We start from the raw sequence: 22,235 nt of genomic DNA on the forward strand, positions 1-22,235 counted from the left end.
CCAAACAACCACCTACCTTAGGCATATGTCTCCATGCGCAGCATAAAAAAAATCAAAGTTGTTCCCTAATATAAAATCCCGATTCAATGTTTTTATATAAGTATAACAAAACTTTTTTTTTTTTTTATTCTAATTTTGACCTCATTTTTAACAGCAAATAAGTCAATAAATCAAAATAAATCTTTTTTGGCAGCAATTTTCACACCAGAAACTTTATACTTGAGAAAAGCATGCGGAAACATCTTACTTTTACGCCTTTTTACTTTTCCCCAGTTTAATTAGTTTGGACTAATTAAAAGGTAAATGCTACATCAACTGTAACGTGATAACATAAACAATCTCTTTCACGAGATTGATAAACAGGTCTGACAGCCAGTCTAAGCTGCTTCACTAAATAAACAAACTGATATCCTCAGAATAGAAAGACATGGGACGTGCGTAGAATATTACATGGAGCTTGCATTGTTCCTGCAGTTTGTCTCACCACCGAACAAGAGTGCAGTTAGCTATAGCTGCTCGATAAGCTTGTTTGTTAGCCATAGGTTTTGCTACATTCATGTGCTCGTTTCATACTTGTCAAATAAAGGATGACTGAAAATTTTTGAACCTGTATTAAAGCGCACCGGTTTTGTCTGCTAGCTGAGGACACAAGCTGTAAATCTTGCATGACATTTAAATCTTGCTTCAAGCCATTTCACATCTTGGAGCCACTTAACTGGAAAAAAACAAAACATGATCAGCTCAGGCTCAGTTGTTGTCATGAGTGAAAGTTAGGTAGGGAACGCAAATGCGTGGAGTGAAGCACTCAAGGTTATTAATCAGTAATTTCTGTCGCCCATGTGTACCTTGCGTACCAGTTATGTCCATACTTGCAAATATCCCCCTCTCCAATCAGAGAGAAGAGGGTGGGAAGGAAAAAGAAAGCAGCAGTCAAACCGTTCAACTCAATGCACGATTATAGAAATGCGTTTTTAGTCGGGCTTTGAACATTTCTACTGTCCAGCTTTGTCTAGTCAGAACGTTTCTTCCTCGCACAACAGCTCAGGCTCTCTTCTTTGTCAAAGAGGTGACATCCCACGTCCCTCGAGCTAGCCACTGTAGCCGGGGATCAGACCGTCAAGATGCCTGCCTTTGGCCGCCGCCCACCTCATAATGTACGCCACCTCTATGGCCCCTCCCACAGGTGGTGAGCCCATGGAAAGGGGGACCCACGTTTCCTCTGCCCAGCCTGCCCAGCCCCATGGTGGTTACCTGTCAGTCATCTCTCCCACTTCTGGGTTAGAGTTTTTTTGTCGCATGCATATGTTTTTTTCCAATCAAAAATATGATTAAGCAACTGCAGTTTCCTTGCTTTATTATTCAGACATTTTTTAATCCCTGAAAACTTGGTATGACTGTAGCAGTCCTTCTCAAATAGTGGGATGTGGGGAGCGATTCGATGGCAAGGGGTGTGTGTAGGGAAACGAGCTTTGCCTTTTCACTGTGTAGTGTAATTTCACATCTACAGTACAGGACTAGATAATGCAGTGACACTCTCTAAGTAAAAAGTTCTTGTCTATGTTATTAATTTTTTCTTTCGTTAATATTAAAAAGGATAACATTTTAGTGTATTTATGTAATGTTCGTCGATAATTATCAAATTCATAGTCAGTGAGTGAGTGTGTGTGTGTATGCGTGTGTGTGTGTGTGTGTGTGTGTGTGGGGGGGGGGGGTTCTTTTTCCCTGAAGGGGCTTTGCAAAAAATAGTTGAGAAATACTGCGCTATATTAAGACATCATTTATTGCTGGGTGCCCAAATCCAGTCTTCGAGAGCCCCTCCAGCCTGTTTTTCATGTATGTAACCCTCATCCGGTACACATTAACTGAACATTTTAATCTGGTTGATGGTTACCTGGAAAACAGGCTGGAATCTGACTCTCGAGGACTGGACTGGGCACCCCTAATTTATTGCATGTACTGTCTAAGTAAGTGCAATTTAGAATTTGCCCTCATCCTTCTGCCATGCATACAATGTACTTGCAATGCAATATTGTCATTGCACATGTTCTTCAGTCAAATGACACACATAGATAAGAACATTTCGTTGGTGTCAGGCGAAATCCTTGTATTTTCAAAATCGTTACTTTTAATTAGACCCCCAAAATGGCAAGACTTTTCATCCATTAGAATTGCATAATGAAAAAGACTTTTAAGACTTGGTCAATTATTTGTAAAATTAACATCCACACCTGCTATTGATTTTGGAGAACTTTGGAAATCCAACACAACCCATACTAAGTGACACCTGTAAGTTCATCCATGTGTATGTCTACCCTATTCTTAGATCTTACTATGTATGATATAAATGTTGAATATAAAATCATTACTTCAATGTAACAGCTCCAATTTTTCCTCGACCAATAACCTCTCTCACATGGACAATCTAAAATAGGGGTTATTGTTGACCCACCATCCTATGCTTAAGGTATCGTAGGTTGAAGGTTTTGAATTCTACTCAGTATATTTCCCACATTCCAGCATAATATCAGAAGTCTAACAAAAACGGAACTCTTTTTTTGCCTTGACTGGAAGCTTAGTAGATGTTTTGCAAGGGTCAGGCCAGGCCACAGCTAAGCAGAGAGGGAAGAGGGAATACTAGGCCTCTTGTTTCTAGGGTACTTATCTCACCTCTCGTGCGGCACAGCACACCACCAGAGCCGCAACTAATGCAAATAATCCCTCAGGCAGGCAAGAAAAGCACACACATGTGTGTACCCTATCTTAAAAGAACAACATTGAGCATTTTTTCATAATGTTTACTCACAACCACAGTTTGATAGCCTAATGTGTTTTTAAAGCACAAAACCATACCAAATAAGCAACATTGATCAGTTAATAAACTTTAATCAGAAACATTTTTTGTAATATTTTACTGCAAAATCAGTTTTTTATTGAGTAATTTATAGCGGGGGTTCTCAAACATTTTGGAGAGATGGACCCCTTTTTGAAAGCAAATTTTCCAAAGGCCTCCATTGCAAATGTTTGCGGAAACAAAACCAACAAAAAATAATTTAAGCCAAACACAAGTGTCCTTTTTATTCAGCAACATATTCAAATAGACAACAAGTATATTTTTTACTTTTCAGCTGCACTGAAATTTTGAAAATAAAAATTGCAAATTGCACGCCTCTTTTTAACAAAGAGAGTCAATTTCCCTCCAAAATGTTGCTGCCAATTATTTGGTCAAAAATAGCATTATAAAATAAAATGGCGCTTTAGCTGTGCTGGCTTAATTGCCTCGTTACCAAGCAATTGTATACACAAAACAATTTTTTTCCAAATTTCTAAATTATTATATTTTAAAAATATATATTAAACTGGCTGAATTGCTTGATTTATTGAAGCGTGACGAATACTTACACTATTTAATATAAAATAAAAAGAAATAAACACAATAAATATTATTAATAACCCAATTATTTCATGGACCCCTTGCAGTCAGGCAACTCTGAGAACCACTAATTTATGGAATACTAGATTCTAAAAATATTTAATAGTGACAGATTCAGTAGTTTGGTTTCTTTCTTTATTTGCCTTTATCACAAATACTGTTAATTTTGAGTTCCTTCTATTTTAATCAATTCTGTTCTATTCCTATTCTATTCTATCAAGACATTTTATACCTATCCAGTACTGAAACAGCAGGGATACATTATTAGTGAAAGAAAGAGACAAGGAGCCAAAAATACATCTTGCTCTCACTTCATTGAGTTGTCATGGCCTCGACTCCTATTGTTGTTTTGGTTTTCCCAATCTGCTCCCCCTTTTTGAGTGCAGAGTTGTGATATTTGTCGCTTGTTTGTTACATGCAAGACGGCCATTCAGACTGATGTCGCACGTCAAAAGATGGGATACGTATTGGGTTTAGAATGAAATACGCAAGTGGCCTTGGTCACTTTTGAAAAAATTGGATCTATGTCACTCACACCACCAGCAAAAGATCAGATTCAGGTCAGATAGGGCCAAAAAAAATCAGAATTGGGTCACTTCAGGCTGCAGTGTGAACCTAGCCAACCCAATAACCCAATAAATTATGTATTGAATTTATTACCACATACACTAACCCTAACCCAGTGGCCGGGGTCGCATTGGAAAAAATCTGATCTGTGTAGTTCACGCTTCCATCAAAAAATCTGATTCAGGTCAGATAGGGGCAAAAAAATCGGAATTGAGTGACTTCAGGCTGCAGTGTGAAAATACCCGTTTACAGAATGTCGTGATCAAGTTCATCATACTAGTAAATGTTTTAGTGACAGCCTTTAGAGTGAGACTACCGGAGGCCAATCATATCATTGTGTCATTTAAATATTAAGTGTCATGACTCATGAAGACATTAGGTTAACAATTTTTAGATCTTCTTCAAATGAATGAAAGGGCAGCATTTTTGGAACCGAATAAGAGGGTTTGGAAACCACCCCTGTCGAGGGTCACTCTACGTTTACAATGATATTTCCTGCATTGAGTCATCCTCACAGTATGTCTTTATCCTTCTCTATTTTATTCAAGGTTGAAGTCACGGACACTCTCCGCTTTACCACGTTCTACTTCTACTTTAGTTTGGTGGCTTTGGAGCTGATCCTGTGCTGCTTCAATGAGAAACCACCGCTTTTTTCCAATGTTGTCACAGACCCTGTGAGTCATCCCTTGTTGTCTTCTCAAAGTCTATACTCTGCATGTAAGAGCATGTTGTGTCATCATATTACATTCAAGTCCCTGGAATGCTATGAAGAAGGTCTGCCTGGTAAAATGAGTCTCACACACAAACATTGGTTAATGACTGACCAGTCTCAAACAGCCAGGATATCAAAGGAGTGGCTTCAAGAAAACACACACCAGAACCCAAACTTGAACTTTTTCCGAAAGTGGCCAGTTTACAACAATCGAAAACTTATTTACCCCTATGTTTAGCGCAGCATGGCTCAGTGTTAAATATTCTCCTATACAGGAAGTTGTGGATCGAATCCCAGAACCTGGTGACTACATGTTGTAGTGTCCTTGAGTAAGACACTAAAACCTAATTTGCTTTCGGTGGGCATGGTGGCAACCTCCATTAGTGTATAAATCTATGTGTGAATGAGTGAATGTGAGCTTTTTTAAAGCACTTTGAGCTCAATATCGTGGAGAAAGCACTATATAAAATCACTCAAATGACCACTTACCGTATGTAGAAATACATATTTTTTTTAAATATCATTGGAAATCCCAATTTAGGTTATCACAAATTTTGCATAAATAGTGTGAATTTGATCTCTGGAGACATCTAACATTGGCTGAGCACCAACACGCCACATTCAACCCAATAGGTTGGAACTGCCCAAAGATATATGTGCCAAGCTTAGGGCGTCATATTCAAAAATAGATTTGACGTTGTAATTGTTGCAAAACGTGCATCAACCAAATAATGGGCAATTTTTAAAAACAAATATATGCATATATTTTCTTTTGTTGTTAGTCAACATTCATATTTTTATTTGGCTGAACTGTGTGGAACTTTGAGCTGGAAAGGAATTCATTCATTTTTGGAAAATAGCTGTAGCAAAATGAGGAAACCTTTAGCCTTTGAATACTTCCCAGATGCCTCTGTGGCAGTGTGTGTGTGCTTCTTTAGTTGACAAAATCTATTGAAAAAAATAAAATATATAGGGTCACCCCGAATTGAGGCAACCAGAGCCATATTGAGCTAAAGCAATGCTTCTCAAATCGTGTTTTGAATGTTGTGCTTGGGATCAAGACTTGTGTCTGCAGTGATGCCAGCTTAGATAGCTACTGTACGCTTTTGCTATACAATATTTGACATCATGTCAGACTCTTCAAAAATACTCGCTTATTTTACCGCCAAAAATCAAATGGCCAAAATGACAACAGTGGCCCTAATAAGAGCAACATTCTTATTTCCCGCACAATGAAAGGAAGCGGGACAAGAAGAGATTACCTAACACTGTATGCAAATCTACAGTACACATCACTGCCAGTAATATTGTAATTTTCTTTACACATAAGTGAGTTCTTCCGAGGAACAGATCAAACGAGTTGGCAGTTGGGACACAAAATTATTGTTATTATTTTGAATTCTCTTTGGATGTAGCATTGCTAAGCATTGATTAAATATTTAATTTGAGTCTTATCCTGTATGTTCTTTATGAAAATAAACACCTGTGGTTATTCCATTCTTGTTTTTGATATTTTTTTTCCCCCATAGAATGTCTGCCCTGAATCTACAGCTGGTTTTCTATCAACCATGACATTTTGGTGGTTCACAAGGTTGGTCGTTAATGCTTAATGTGAAATGTCTTCAGGTTCTATTTAGCGTAAGATAAAAAAAAAACACCACCTTTACAGTATATACAGTCTTATTTATTTGTTTGTTGTTTTTTTCCAAGGTAAAGACATTAGTTGAGGGTTACTTATCCAAGCACATCAGTTTGTTGTTATCAAATCAGTCTCCATTTGTACCAGGCATAAAATCAATCCAATTTCCAATGAAAACTGAGCCAGGAATACTGAATGGTGATTAGTACGTTCCAGTAAATTCAATTAAGCATTAAGGGAAGTAGTTAATTCTTAACAAAATAATATGAGGGGGTGCTTGTTTATATTTTAGTGAAAGAAAAATTGCAATGTTCTGAAAAAAAATATGGTAGAGAAATATTGTTGTTAAATTTGCTCGCACGAGATTATGTTATTCTTATTTTCTCAGTATGGCTATTAATGGATACAAAATGCCCCTTGAGGCCAAAGACCTCTGGTCTCTGAACCAACGTGACAGCTCCGAGACAATTGTGCCAAAACTCCTCAAAGAGTGGGATAAGGAGCAAGCCAAAGCCAAAAGGTAATTGTGTATTCTCTTTTTAATATACTGTGTGCGATTTTTTTTTCCTGTCAAAAGGCAGAAGGCAAATGAGGTGGTTATACTGGGAAATTTCAGAACTTTTTGACTTAACTAAGTCATAGTAAATCATTCAGTTGATTATTAACCACATTGAAACACCTGAAAGTTATTATTGTCACCATGATATTCGTGGGTTTTTACCCAAATGCACAAAATACTGGCTGTAGTATATTCAAATAAATGAATTCAACATGTGCAAATGTTATTTATGAGCGATGTTCGATAACTTTTTTTTAATTAACTCTTTTCCCATTTGAGTTCTCACTGAGTATTCACCGATATGGAGACCAAATAAAAGATACTATTAGTACTTTGAATGTATACCATTTCTAATTTATCAATGTCAGATCACCTGAAAGAATAATCTTTCATTCCCTTTAATTAGAATTCATTTGTAATTCATTAACAAGAGTGGAAAATATACCAGATTACTCAGAGTTTTGGTCATCAGTTGAAATAAATTGAAGTGATAATTTTTTTTAATTAAGTAATACATGATCAGTCCACTGTTTAGCATGCCATTATGAAGTCGGAAACTATTTTACACATTAGTACAAGGATGGGCCCTGGGCAAAATGAGTGGCGGCAGTGAGAACTGTTTTTTTTTCTACTAGCGTAAACATTCTTGAAATGCCATAAAGCTGATCAAGGTATATTATAAATTTAGCAATGCAAATTTGGATATCATGAATGATTGGACCCAGTCACTAAAAGTCATGCATCATGTTTCACCTATGACAAAACTTCGAATTATGCTTTTCCTTGAGTCTTGGTTTTTTCATGACACTATGGCATTTGCTACTGGCCTTTCCCAGAACAGTTTTTCATGTGTGCTGTTTCAAGTTTACAATACAATCTTACACAGGATGGGCACATATAACTAATTGCCATGCACTGGAAAAAACTGCCCAATGGCCTTAGTTGCAATGCAACACACCCATCATGCATGCAAACTTTTCATGAAAAGTTTTCATGAAAACTCATGCATGAAAAGATTTTCATTTCATCCCTTGCTGTTTGTGAATTAAATCAGTCCCAAAGTGTGAAAGTAAGAACCAAATAGAGCTTGGCATATATGACCATCTCTGAAAATGTGTGTGTGCTACGCACATGTCTAAATGCTACTTAAAATGCTCTTAAGATGGATGTTTATATTTCTTGATCAATAGGGGAATTAAGATTTTCGATAAAGCATACCACTGACATTGTTTTAAGATGTCTGAAAGCTGTTTTAAAATGTGGAGAATATGCAAGAACATTTATGACCTCCTGAAATGATGACCAACTTAGCTATTTCTCAGTTGAATTTCAACCAAAACCAAAAAAATTATTTTTTTTGAGGTAGGGTTCTAAATTTTTGAATTAAGACTAGCTTAAATATTTGCATTACAAAGAGGAATACTGTAAATTCAGTTTTAAATAAAATACAAAAAATAGAAGATAAACACATTATTGAAAAGTTTTCTATGTCTTTACTAAGGTTGTATTCGACCCATGCATATATGATGTCAACAAAAATGACAAGTATTCTCGCACCAACACAGGTCGACATACAGTATCTATTAAGTTCTGGCCTTTAGCTGTTTGCGTCCATTTTACTGCTGCAATTTTGTTGTGAGTTTCACTGATTGAGAGAGAAATTGTAAAACGATACATTCTAGCCCAAGTTGTGGTCATCAAACCTGTTGGTTGGGTTATTGGATTTCACGCACTTGTCCTGTCTAAGTCGTAGAGCTCTATAATAGATACTGACTCCAGTAATATACAATACCACCTCTACAGATTATTGCGCCATCCTGTGACCATACTGTGCGTCATGTTGGAAAACGTACCAAGCCATAATGTGCTTTAAATCAGTGGTCCCCAATCACCGGTACCGGTCCGTGGATCAACTGGTACCGGGTCGCGTGGGCTGCACCCGAAATAATGTTTTTGAAATTATTTCGTTTAACAGTTCATATATTTTTGCTTGATCTTTATTTTTTTGCCGCAGCTACTGGCCACTGTTGATATTACATACACAGTGAGTAGGATGATGTCGTTTTTAGAGCAGCCAGCCACAGTGGCTGAAGTAGGATTTTTTTTTTTTCACCTTACACATCAATCCCGTTTTGTCCACGGTGGACTGAAATGCACCTGTGGCACATTTTTACAGTAAACTTATACTTTATGAAATGATTATTTAAATGCCATTAATTTTGTTCATTTCGACAGAGTTTGAAAATGTAACCCTTACTCTCACCTATTATTCTTTATTAATTTGTTTTTGTTCCAGTAAACAGAATCCATCCAATGAAGTTATCTTCTCCAAAGTTCCACAATCTACCACCAACCACATAGGAAGTGAAAGTGGAACGAGCCCAGAAGAGGTTGAAGTGCTGCTGTCCAGTCAGCAAGCTGTACCCCGCCAGCCATCATTTTTACGTTCGCTTCTCAAAGCCTTCGGACCCTACTTCCTCATTGGTTCAGCTTTCAAGCTCCTGCAGGATGTCATCACATTTGTTAACCCTCAGCTACTTAGGTGAATAGAATAGAATAGAGCAAATAATTTTGCCAATGCTCCAGTGTTGTCTAATTTAAAGCTGGATCTCATTTGGTCAACAATCTTTTTCAAACTGCAATACGAGACTCACCCCATAATGTTCCCATATTCCCTTTTTCTGAGCTAACCTTACTATAACTAAGGTGTCAAACTCAAATCCGGCCTGCCAAATCATTTTATGTGGCCTGCGAAATCCTGATTTGACTTCCAAGTTTCTGGCTAAAATACCAAACTTGGAAGTTGTCTTCAACTTATAAAATTTGGGGGGGGACAACAATTTTTTTGTCCCAATTTCTCTTTTGAACTGTTTATATTGACCTCTGATTTCAAAGCCAAGTGTGTGACAATCATACTTAAAATTTATTTGACTTTACAGTCAATCCGGCCCTCTGACACAAACTATAGCTAATATGAGGCCTACGATAAAAATGAGTGTGACACACTTGCTTTAGAGGCAAACTTTTCTCCTTGCTTTTGACTCTAAATCAGCATGAATTTTGTCTTTCAGATAAGATCGTTTCAGAGGGTATAACAATAATTATAAGCTGCTCTGCTTCTATCTATCTATCTATCTATCTATCTATCTATCTATCTATCTATCTATCTATCTATCTATCTATCTATCTATCTATCTATCTATCTATCTATCTATCTATCTATCTATCTATCTATCTATCTATCTATCTATCTGCCTGTCTGTCTGTCCACCCGTCTGTGTATGTCTGTCTAGCCGTAAGCCCATCCATTTGTTATTCCATAAGTTAATCAGTAAAAGTGTATTTGTGCAGTGACTTTCATCCATAAAACGCATCCGAAAAGGCTCTACTTCAATTAAAATCAACACCAGTTGAGTGTACCTACATGTTTCCTTTTTTTTTTTTTTTTTTACAGAATGTTGATCTCCTTCACAAAGCAAAAAGGTGTCCCTGACTGGTGGGGTTACGCGCTGGCCTTCCTCATGTTCTTTACAGCTTTTTTGCAAACTCTCATCCTGCACCAGCACTTTCAGTATTGCTTTGTCACTGGCATGCATGTACGCACAGCTCTCATAGGCGCGATCTACAGAAAGGTAACTCCGCTCACATCTCTTATGCCTTAGATACATGCTATAATTTTCTTGATCTTTTTATTGTTTTTGTCCCCTTTCTGCAGTCCCTGGTAATAACTAACGCAGCCAAGCGCTCATCTACGGTGGGAGAGGTGGTTAACCTGATGTCTGTGGATGCTCAGAGGTTCATGGACCTCACCACCTTTCTCAACATGCTGTGGTCTGCTCCTCTTCAAATTATGCTTGCACTGTATTTTCTCTGGCAGGTACTTTAAGAAATAGTGTGGTCTGTGCAATCGTTCAATATTTTTGTTTCGTTGAAGTGTGAAACATTGAACGCACGGAATCAAAATGTGATTTGTTTGTGTTTGTAGCTATCTACATATTGTACAGTCTGATATATGCTCATCCATTGATAGCTTTAGGCCTTTCTAGCCAATGGGCACACAAGATCAGGATAGAAATATGCATTCTAGAAATTGTGTGTATACAATTGGCTGAAATTGTTGAGGCACGACAAGCACAAGTGTTTTTCTTTGAGTGGTTTAATAAAGCTTGTCTTCATCACAAAAACAAAACTGTACAAAAAAAAATGAACCTAAATTACATACAAAACTAATAACAGACAACAATTTAAATAACAAAATAACTTAGTGAAAATAGTATACACAAAAAAATAGCTCGTTGCTGCTGCCGCTTGTGAGGGAAATATGAATGTCCTTTTTGCATTCTTTTAGTCTATTCATAAATCGTAAACCTGCTTGTTTTTGATTATTTCATCTTGCCGTCTCGACTGCCCAAACACGGAAGTGCGTACATAGAAAAGCGAAACAAGTGCACGTCTCCCAAACATCATGAGATTATACTATCAATTAACTTTGATATAAAAACAATTACTGTATATACAAACATAAACATGTAAATAACTCAACTATACATTGTGAAATCCAAAATATACATAAAAATTAACAATATAATAATTGAATTCAAACACTGAAATAAGAACTATTATGCCTATTATTTACAAAATATGTCTTCTTATGTCATACTCAATATGTAGTACTTGACAGTGAAATGTAAATTAAAAGGAAATGGAAAGGGAAAATGTACAAATAGGGCAGGAACATTCTTTTTTTCCATTTTTTTCTGTAAAGTTTGAAAGGTGCAGAATATGATAGGCTGCTTGCAGAGTTGAGTCAATAAGCTGCCTCTAAAAATATTGAGGACTGGCAATTGCTATATTTGTATTTTATCATTTTGCCTTCTTGGCATGCATGGAGGAAAAGAAGGAGGTCTGTGTCTTAAGAGCAATACCAAATGTTCAATATTTTGTTAATAAAATAGATTGTATTCACTGAAAAAATAGAGGTGTAATTTTAATACTATGATACCATGACAACGCAATTTGTTTTTGTACTGAGCATAATGTATGTTATTTATTATAAGTGAATATTTACAGAATCTGGGCCCCTCGGTTCTGGCTGGAGTCGCTGTTATGATCCTGTTAATCCCATTTAATGCTGTTATTGCCATGAAAAGTCGTGCCTACCAGGTATTGACATGCCCTTATTTTAGACCTTTTTGTCGTTTTAATGTGGTCCCTATCATAGGTTATTTTTACAATGACACATGTTGTGAATTCTAATGAACTACTTTATTGATTTCACTCACTTATTTTGCATATCATTTTTCTTTCCCAGGTGGAACAGATGCAGTACAAAGATAGCCGTATTAAACTGATGAATGAGATCCTTAACGGTATCAAAGTACTGAAACTATACGCTTGGGAGAACTCCTTCAAGGAAAAAGTGCTGGCCATCCGGCAGAAAGAGCTCAATGTGCTAAAGAAGGCAGCTTACTTGGGTGCATTGTCAACAATGGCTTGGACCAGTGCACCTTTTTTGGTGTGTTATTACTAAACATGTCTGGGAAAAAAGTTCTCTTTCTAAGGTTCGGCGAAACTGTCAGAACAGTCGCACAATTATTGTAGAATTGATTTGCATTGCCGTAGTTGACCGCCTGTTTAATGTAAAATAAGCATCCAACAAACCAAACATATATTTAACTACATACAGCATGTTTTTACTGGTATAATTCATTTTTTGTAGCATAAACAGATAACTTAAAAAGTTTGAAACCCAAAATGTTGCAATATTTTGAAAAATACTGACTCATAGCATGAGGTTTCTTGTTTGATTTTACAATATGCAATTGATATGGCCTAACAACGCAGTGTATAAAACACCTTTTTAAAAAAAAAAATATTATTCAAAATAGAGTATTTTACATCCATCCGTCCATCCAATTTCATAACCACTTGCCTTCACACGGGCCACGGGTTTGCTGGTGTATATCCCAGCTATCTTCAGGCAGTAGTTAGTTAAGTGCAGTTTTAAGTTTCCAATATACCAACGTGGGAGGAAACCAGAGTCATGGGGAGAAGATTCAAACACCACATAGGAAGGCCAGTGCCACAAACCCATGATTTCTGTATGTCTTCCACTGTGCTGCCCATGAGGGTTTATATGAATATACACATTTTCACCTTGGTTATCAGTGCCAGGCACATGGTGCAGTTTTTTTCAACTTTAATCCACCAAGTGAAGTTGAAATAGTAAAAAATAAAATAAAAAATTCTCAACCGTCATATTTTATAATGAGTGTTATGGGAGCATTATAAACATGCACTTGAAAAAAATGTGTCCATATGGACCATACTGGATACCAGCAAATCGGGGCACCATATTATACATGGTACTGAGAGAAAAAAAATAAAACTGCTTATTTTGGGGGGCTGTATAATATACATATATACTGTATTTAAGTAAAAATTCTTTCAGATTTAAATTTGGAAAAAAAAAAATACAACCAGATACCTTCTAACCTGACTGACATCTTCGGTTCATTTGTATAAACAAATGTTGATGTAATATTCTAGCCAAATTCATTTTGCAGGCCTCAAATAGTTTTGAATAAGTTAATATTTATACAGGGGAGTATAAGAAAAAAGTATGTAGTTGGTATGTGTGCCTCATAGTCCTGAGGTCCGAAGATAACAACTTGTCTCCCCTTTACTCTCACATTCCAGAAACATGCATGTCTGGTTAATTTGAACACTAAACTTTCCGTTGGTCCGACGTAGGAATGGGAATGTTGTTTGTCTGTCCTGTATGTGCCTTGCTATTGACTTGGGACCAGCTCAAACTGCATTGAGCCCTGAACCTATTTGAATACAACAAGCAATGTCGAAAATAGTACTAAAATGATTGTATGTATATTGCATTTAAATGATCACCAGCCGGTGATGGTTAGTATTTTTTTCTCACGAGCCCATTTATCGATGTATCCTCAGGTTGCACTGACAACATTTGCTGTGTATGTGACGGTGGACGAGAACAACATCCTAGATGCGGAGAAGGCCTTTGTGTCACTTTCACTGTTTAATATTCTGCGTTTCCCTCTCAACATGCTTCCCCAAGTTATAAGCAGCCTTGTACAGGTGAGCAATGTGCTCTTAACCCTTTGTTTCTCTGTTTGTCGAAGTAGAGCAGAGAGAAGAGAGAGCACTTCTGTTCATGTGTGCACTTGTTAACAACAAGCTGTTTTCACATAATTCTGCTTATACAAACAAAAAAAAGTTACTTCCTTGATCACCAGTTTCACTGTACAGTTAACACTAGTATTTATTCTGCATTTCAGACAAGTGTGTCACTCAAGCGAATCCAAAGTTTCTTGTGTCATGATGAGCTGGATCCAAATTCAGTGGACAGAAAAAACACTGCATCAGGCAAGAGCAAATAAAATAAACCCTGTCATCATTTCATACTTGCACACTTTACTTGACAAGAAAAATGACTCATGCCTGAGAATATTTGCATTGTCATTGTAGCTCATCAAGTCATTGTGTAAGATTGAATTTTTTCCACATTAGTGCTGAGTTACTATTTCCTGTTAGTAACTTTCACCCACTGACTTAGGGTGTGGACAGGTTATTGACTTAAAGAAAGGCTGAGTTCTTTGCCAATTTGTCACTTCTCAAAATACAAGTGTGTGTGTGTATTTATTTTGCTTCACAGATTTTTCTGTCACTGTTGTCAATGGGAAATTCACATGGGCTAAAGACGATTCTCCTGTTTTGAATGAGTAGGTCTTGTCAAGTTACTGTATTTCTCTGAGTACAAGCAAAGTTTTTTTTTTCCCCTCATTTTTAACACCCATATTGGGGGGTCGACTTATAACCGCATACTGTAACTCAAAACAGACCAATTTTTTCCACATATCTGCGTTTGAATAACATTACTTTGAATGTGAAAAAGTACTATCATGTCATTTACAAGGCTTAAAGTTATATATACCTGTATTTCAATATAGTATGTATCCGTTTTAGAGCATTTGCGCAGAATGTTGAAAAATGCTCTTTCGTCAAGTGCCACCTTATTGCCTGTTGTCAACAACAAGGCTGCGGGGATAATCTTTCCGAGGACTTTGATACACTATGAAAAAGGAAACATTCCACGCTCTGATCAGTCGTCACTTGGGTAAAGATCATCCCAAGTAAGATGATCAGCAAATCATCTCTGAAGACCTCCATTTCAAACAAATTGGACGGGTCCAAAGATGACTACCTGTGGAAGATGACTTAGGATGTTTGCACAAATGACAAGCAGGAAGGAGAGAAGGTCCAGGAGATAAATGGGAGGCGCTATTTGGTGTGTCAGCTAGTGATGATGACTTTTAGGGCTTTTCGACAAATTAATATTCAGCTGTGTTTAAAAAATAAAACATTGAAACTTCAAATCATTTTATTGTTAAAGGATTAGTTTCAGCATTTGCATCTAAGCGCACGCATACATTACCTCACATTTGAAATGTGTCTAAAAGTATCGTAATTTTGTCATTTTATAACACACACACCTTGTGTTATATTTGGACAGCCATGAGTAAAATCAGGGGTAGACGTATACCCGCGTTTTTGTAAAATTCACCCAAATTTAAGTAAAAAAGGGGGGGCTTGGCTGGCTTATAAGCAAAGTCAACTTGTACTCAGGGAAATACAGTACATACAAAATTTCTTCAGTTTTATATGTATAATTTTTTTGAAATTTATAGTTCAAGTCAGAGGTCTGACTATTGATTGTGTTCTTTTAGCATTAACGTGTTGGTGCCCCAGGGCTCCCTGCTGGCAGTGGTGGGCCATGTTGGGTGCGGGAAGTCCTCACTCATTTCTGCCCTGCTGGGTGAAATGGAGAAACTTGAAGGAGATGTGTCTATTCGGGTATGACTTTACTCAGTATTATGTTTGACTTTTAAGCTGAGCTGCTAAGCAAGTGTTTCCGCTCAGGTTAATCTTGTTTCTCCAATATTATTAATGGTAACTATATTTTTACAACAGAAATGAACTCCTCCTCATGATGGGCAAATACATTTAGTTGTTTTATTTTTAATTTACTTATCACATTGTTTTGTGAAAAGTGTTTTTAAATGATTTTTCATTTTTTTTTTCTTTTGACTTAACTCCATTAGCATAGATCACCAAAGCGAATCATCTTCCATCTCTTTAGGTCGCCTGTATCTTCTAATTCCAGTTATCATAGGTCTTCTTTCACCACATCCATTAATTTCCTCTATGGTCTAGTTTTTTGCCTTTTACCAGGCAGCTTGTATTTCCAGCATCCTTCTTCCAGCAGAAGTCCTTTCTCTCTGCACATGTCCTAGTCATCTACGTATCTGATTTCTCCATTGACGTCGACAAATCATTAAGTCTATACTGTCCCTCAGATGAGCTTTCTAATCCTTTCCATCAACATAATTTATCCCATTTTTCAATTATATATTATGGCAGGGTTGGCAAACTTGTTTTGGCTTGGGCCACATGGAAGAATATCTACAACACGATTGGCTCCCGGTACAACATGGATTAATGAGGGCAGGAGTTGTTATCCACTCACTGGGAGCCGATCCTGTTTCTCGTAGGAGTACTCATGAGCTGATTGACGGATTGCCTGGGCAGTCAGTTGAGGACAGTACTCGGAGGTTCTCTGTGTAAAGATCACACACGAGCTTGGCAGAAGGAGAGCGATAGGGATGACTTAGAGTGTTGGAAATCTGTTACCTGGAGTGCCTTTGTAATAAATTGGAATTGGAAGTTTAAACTCTGCTTGTTATCATGTTTGGTCAGCTACAAACTCCACTCCAGTTTGATGAATGAGGGTAGTTATTCCGAGGGCAACTCTGGCCCTACATGTCCCTCGACTACAGCCAAGGGATAGAAACCAAAGGGATAACAGTGCAGTTACTATACAAAGTTTAATGATTTGAGAATAAAGTAAATATGTGTACTGCAGTAATGTTTGTTTAAAATAAGTAAAGTATAAATACTTTTCACATTTCTCCTTAGTAGATTACAACTCCTGCCATCGACCCAGGGCAGAACTTAATATACAGCTGTCCCAACCCCCATGGTCGTGCCGGGAGCCATTTACGTGTCTCGTAGGCGTGCCGAGGTCAAAACACACACGGAGGCACAGACAGCAACAGTGAAATGCACAGCTTTGGAAATCTGACTTTAACCTACATTTCTTTTGTGATAAATTGGAATTTCAAGTGTATACTTGTTATCATATTTACTATCAGGCTTCACTTTAATTAGACTTCCGGGCGCCGCTAATATGACCGCGGCTGCCGCGAGACTTCAAAGGATGGAAACGGATAACTGTTCAGTTACTGTATACTGTTTATTAAACTAAGAATTAAGTAAATTACTGTACTGGAAGTGATATTTGTCAAATATTTTTAGTATGATGATTTTTCTCGTTTGAAAAAAATTCCGTTGAGGCGATGGCGCTACTTTGCAGTTTTCACTTATCGCGGGGGGGTTCCGGCCTCCATTAACCACAAAAAGTGCATGTATGCATGGTAGGTTATGTACAGTTATTTAACAAGAGGTGTGCACATGAATACACATTTAATGTGTCAGTGCCGGGGATACGGGAGGGATTGCTTGTGATAAAGAGAGTATTGACAATCATCTGTGAAGTCGTTTTTTGTAATAGTTTAGTGACTTGTCCTTCAGTGTCCATGTTAGCCTTTGTTATACGGAATTTTCGTACATTATTTCAAAGAAGTGAGCGAGGAATGCCCTTTTTTCTGACAGGCCGCCGGATGACAACTGACTATAAGGGCTACTTGTGGCAATGGGAACAGACAGTACCCAATGCAGGCAAAATTGTTGACGGAAGTGCAACCTGTACAACTTAGATCAAAAGGGAATCAGGGACCAAAAAAATAAATAAAATGCACACCTCTGTTTTTTATGATACGATTACATTATTATGAGTTGGATTAGGTCACCAAATACCCATCCAAGTCCCACATCAGAAAGTCATAACCCACCACTGCAACTTGCGGCGATAAGACACTAACTGTGCATTGAAATGAATTAAGCACCTTGCAATGTCACATCACAGCTTTGTTTACAGGAATTCACATATATTTGTGCCTTTTCTATTTCAGGGAACAGTGGCGTACGTTCCTCAGCAGGCCTGGATACAGAATGCCACACTGCGTGATAATATCCTCTTTGGGAAACCGTACAATGAACAGAAGTACCGTTGCGTTGTGGAGGCCTGCGCCTTAACCCCTGACCTGGAGGTTTTGCCAGGAGGGGACATGACGGAAATAGGTGAAAAAGTATGTCCTTTCAGCCTGGTTTTCACTCATCTTGACTGAGAACATTTTGTAGCTCTGCGGAACAAGCAGGGGTGTTAAAATCATACATAGTGTACCTACTGTATAAGTATTTTAAATTCCCATCCTTGTTGATACCACAGGGCATTAACCTCTCTGGAGGCCAGAGACAGAGGGTCAGTCTAGCCCGAGCTCTATATAGTGATGCAGATGTCTACCTCCTGGATGACCCGCTGTCTGCTGTTGACGCCCATGTGTCTAAACATATATTTGACAAGCTCATAGGTCCTGAAGGTGCACTAAAGGGAAAGGTGTGTTAACATCATGCAAATGGATGTAATCATTTTTGGGATGGGACGAGACAACCTACAATATGAGAGATCTATTTGAGATTGAGTCCACAATAATAAAATGAGGACACAAATTGACACACTAAATTGTCATTAGGTGTGATTAGGTGCGTGAGTGGTTGTTTGTCCGGGTGTGCCTTGCAATCGGCTGCCAACCAGCTCAGTATGTCCCCCGCCTACTGCCCCAAGTCAGCCTGGATAGGCACCAGCAAGACCCTTGTGAGGATAACTGGCTAAAGAAAATCGATGGATGAATAAACTGAGATTGAGAACACATATTTGCGTCAGTCTTGTAAGTTTATAAGTGAAGAGTGGGAACGACAACTGTGTAAGGGTGTCAGCATCAGTGTGCAGTCATTTAGTCAACTGACTTTGAACAGTAATCAGACTGCTCTCGCCAGATGAAACGAAGCACTCGAATACTGCTAGCTAGTGGCTAATTTGTGTTCAGTGGGGCCGTAAACGCTGGCAATACATTGTACAATTGTCATAAAAATTAGATATGTTTCTTAGTATTTTCAATTGGCGATTTCAGACCAATGTTGTGTTGTTTATATTGTGTGTCGCAACTCTCAACTCTTTTTTGCGAGCTGCAAGCCCTTTGAGACTGCGGTGATTCAGGGCTATAGGAATAAACTCAACTTGACTAGCAGGTTATGGTCAAGGTAGATGTTGCAATGCGCTTCTTCCTGTATACTTCATTTAAAAAATATCAGCCAAAAGAAAAATAGATTTTGTGTTGTGCAGGGAAGAAAAATCTCATGGTGTTCTAATCATTGTACAGGATCTCGTCCCATCCCTCTTCATTTGTGTTTTTTTTTTTTTCAGTTCTCATTTGATGGATTTAATATTATTACTGTTATTGAATCTACTTGTTTGAACCCAGACTCGTATTTTGGTAACACATGGCATCAGCTACCTGCCCCAAGTGGACAATATAGTGGTGATGGTGGATGGAAGAGTGTCCGAGATGGGCTCATATCAGGAGCTGCTCAAGCAAAATGGAGCATTTGCTGAGTTTCTCAGGAACTACGCTCTGGAGGATGTCCTCGAGGAAGATGAAGCCTCAGGTACTGTACAATTAGGTGGTTTATCTTAAATTTGAACTTCCCAAACTAGCAGGTAATACTAATTGAAATGTTTAACTTTCACTTTAATATTATGATTTGCCTAATGTTAACAGAGGAAATAATAAATGATGAGGATTTGTTTCCTGAGGATACCCTTAGCAACCACATGGACATGGTTGACAGTGAACCAGGAATAAATGAAGCAAAGAGAAAATTCATAAGGTAATACAAACATGTACAAACTCAAATAAATACCACACATACGCATTAACTGGGCATTGCATCACCTTAATCGCGTACGATATAGGCTATTTAGTATTTAAACATAAATAAATCTGCATCAGCAATTAACACTTATACGTGATAATGTCAAAACTTAAAAATAAAAGGGTGTCACTCCCTCACGTTGATCAACAACAGGCCTCCAGATTTTCAAATACAGATGACGTTTATTAATTCGTCACCATCAAACTATAAAACATACATTGCAAACATACAACAAGGAATGAAAAACATCATAATGCTATTAAATGAAAAAATGAAAAGTCACTTCCAAAGAAAAAGTGGCCAATGAAAAAATGAGCACCTTTGTTGAATCAGCCGGCACTTGCTTTCCGTCACTTCACGACGTAACATTTGCTTGCGACTAAAACAGGATGTGCAAACCCCAAACACCTCTCCAGGGCAACAAACAAAATAAAATACACCACAATAATGTGCAAACAACGAATGTTCTTTTTGAACGTTATCACTTTGAACCCTTAAAATTATACAGAAAACGCATTTGTTTGACTAACATGAGCCTTAATATGTTATTATTAATTAAAAAAGAGAGCACTTGCGTTTTCCTTTTGGAAGCTTTGATATTGATTGGTAATGTTCTGTTCAGTCGTCTCCCAGAAGTGGTGACATCATCAAATTGTGTCTCTGCAGGCAACCAATCATATTCGGCCCCATTGAAATGCCCCTTTGATTGATTAAATGAAAAAATAAAAGGAAAAAGACAGTATTAACGGTTATTGAAACCTTGACTTTTAACACCACGGTAAACTTTCAAAACAGTTATTGGCCCATGCCTTAAGGGAGACTAGAATAATCTTAAAGTGACACTGTGTAAGATATCAACCGTTTTTCATTAAAAGTGAATAAATTAAATTAATATAAATTTTAAAAACTTGCAAATAAATGTGTTCTTAATGACCAACAGTATGTTTTAAATATAATCATAGGTCTAGTTATCATTAAATTATATTACATTGGAGTGGCACTCCTCCGAAGGTCGCCATGTATGTTACAGCTACGGACAGCAGGAGGAGGAGTGTTTATTGCTGCGTTTACCGTAATGCCCCTAAAGCTCCCACGGGCTCATACAAAAAAATTATACAAACCCCCTTTAAGCAAAGTACCAAGATAAAGAAATAATACATAATACAAACATAAAGTATCACTACTGAGTACGAAAAAAAAAGTAATATCAAGTACAAGTACCAAAGAAAACACAAAGCACTACAAAGCATTACAATTGAGAAAAAGCCATTAAAAATCTTTAAAAAAAAGTTCATTTTTCAGTACACGACTGACATAAGTTCTTGTAATCAAAGGCAAATCAGCATCATTTCAGCAGATGGTGAGACTGCAAAATCTCGATCAGTGAGGAGGCATGGCTGCAGTCAGAAAAAGCAGCAGCCAGAGCCACAGGAAAAGAAGCAGCCACATGGAATAGAGAAACTCATCCAAGCAGAAACAGCAGAAACAGGCAGGGTCAGTTTGTTTTTAGCATTTGTGCTTATTCTAAACATTTTAAATTGCTACACAGACCACATTCTGGAACAAACTCAATCATCCTATTGTTTTCTTATTTAAACACTGCTCTGTCCTTCAGGTCAAACTCAAGGTTTACCTTGAGTATGCCAAAGCAGTGGGACTACTGCTGTCTGTGCTAATTTGCATTTTATATGGCTGCCAGAGTGCAGCTGCAATCGGCGCTAACATTTGGCTCAGTGAATGGACCAATGATGCCTTGCAAAATCAGACTGAGGACAATGTTAATATGAGGGTGGGTGTGTATGCAGCACTCGGCATTACACAAGGTAAGAAACCATTTTAGTGTTTTTGCTAGCATGTTGTTCCAAGCATAGACAATATAAAAGTGACTGTAGGAGAAGTGGCTAGCATTTAGTTCCTAGGAATTGTGCAGGGGTAAATCTAAGTTAGGTTCATCATCTCTTTTCTGCTCACAAATTACTCAATACAGTGAAAGTGACACTACCATCATGCAGCTTTGCTTGTTTACACAGCACACTGCTGGCTTAATGCTGCCTGAATATACCATTGTTGGAAAAAGAAAATCAACTGATGAGAGTCTGCGTGGTTGGTTAAACATACACGTTAGAGAAGTTGCTGAATAAAAAGAGCACTTATGTTTGGCTTAAAGGATTTTTTTTTTCTGCAAACATTTGCATTAGGGGTCCTTGGAAGATTTGATTTCTAAAAGAGGTCCCTGACTCCAAAAAGTTTAAGATCCCCTTAACAATGCTATTATGTTGATTTCTCACCCTAAACAACTTAAAGTGTTATTTTCCTTTACACAGTAGATGCATTTCTAATCATT

The 22,235-nt window shown here is 37.6% G+C and overlaps 1 protein-coding gene across 2 annotated transcripts in view; it reads left to right on the forward strand.

Annotated features, from left to right (window-relative positions):
• The window catches only part of abcc3 (ATP-binding cassette, sub-family C (CFTR/MRP), member 3), a 59,004-nt gene that overhangs the window by 20,647 nt on the left and 16,122 nt on the right, over positions 1-22,235 (forward strand). For both annotated transcript variants that reach the window (XM_088438228.1, XM_088438227.1), the window contains exons 5-22: positions 4,546-4,671; positions 6,239-6,300; positions 6,737-6,868; positions 9,204-9,449; positions 10,362-10,539; positions 10,623-10,784; positions 11,978-12,070; positions 12,219-12,422; positions 13,871-14,017; positions 14,218-14,305; positions 14,595-14,661; positions 15,667-15,793; positions 18,031-18,207; positions 18,348-18,515; positions 19,441-19,624; positions 19,738-19,846; positions 21,226-21,385; positions 21,507-21,714. In XM_088438228.1, coding sequence (XP_088294354.1) covers positions 4,546-4,671; positions 6,239-6,300; positions 6,737-6,868; positions 9,204-9,449; positions 10,362-10,539; positions 10,623-10,784; positions 11,978-12,070; positions 12,219-12,422; positions 13,871-14,017; positions 14,218-14,305; positions 14,595-14,661; positions 15,667-15,793; positions 18,031-18,207; positions 18,348-18,515; positions 19,441-19,624; positions 19,738-19,846; positions 21,226-21,385; positions 21,507-21,714 — 2,638 coding nt within the window. The remainder of the gene's footprint in view (positions 1-4,545; positions 4,672-6,238; positions 6,301-6,736; positions 6,869-9,203; positions 9,450-10,361; positions 10,540-10,622; positions 10,785-11,977; positions 12,071-12,218; positions 12,423-13,870; positions 14,018-14,217; positions 14,306-14,594; positions 14,662-15,666; positions 15,794-18,030; positions 18,208-18,347; positions 18,516-19,440; positions 19,625-19,737; positions 19,847-21,225; positions 21,386-21,506; positions 21,715-22,235) is intronic.

The sequence above is a fragment of the Hippichthys cyanospilos genome, chromosome 17, assembly GCF_059441005.1.
Source record: "Hippichthys cyanospilos isolate Australia breed blue-spotted pipefish chromosome 17, RoL_Hcya_1.0, whole genome shotgun sequence".
Classification (NCBI taxonomy): Eukaryota; Metazoa; Chordata; class Actinopteri; order Syngnathiformes; family Syngnathidae; genus Hippichthys; species Hippichthys cyanospilos.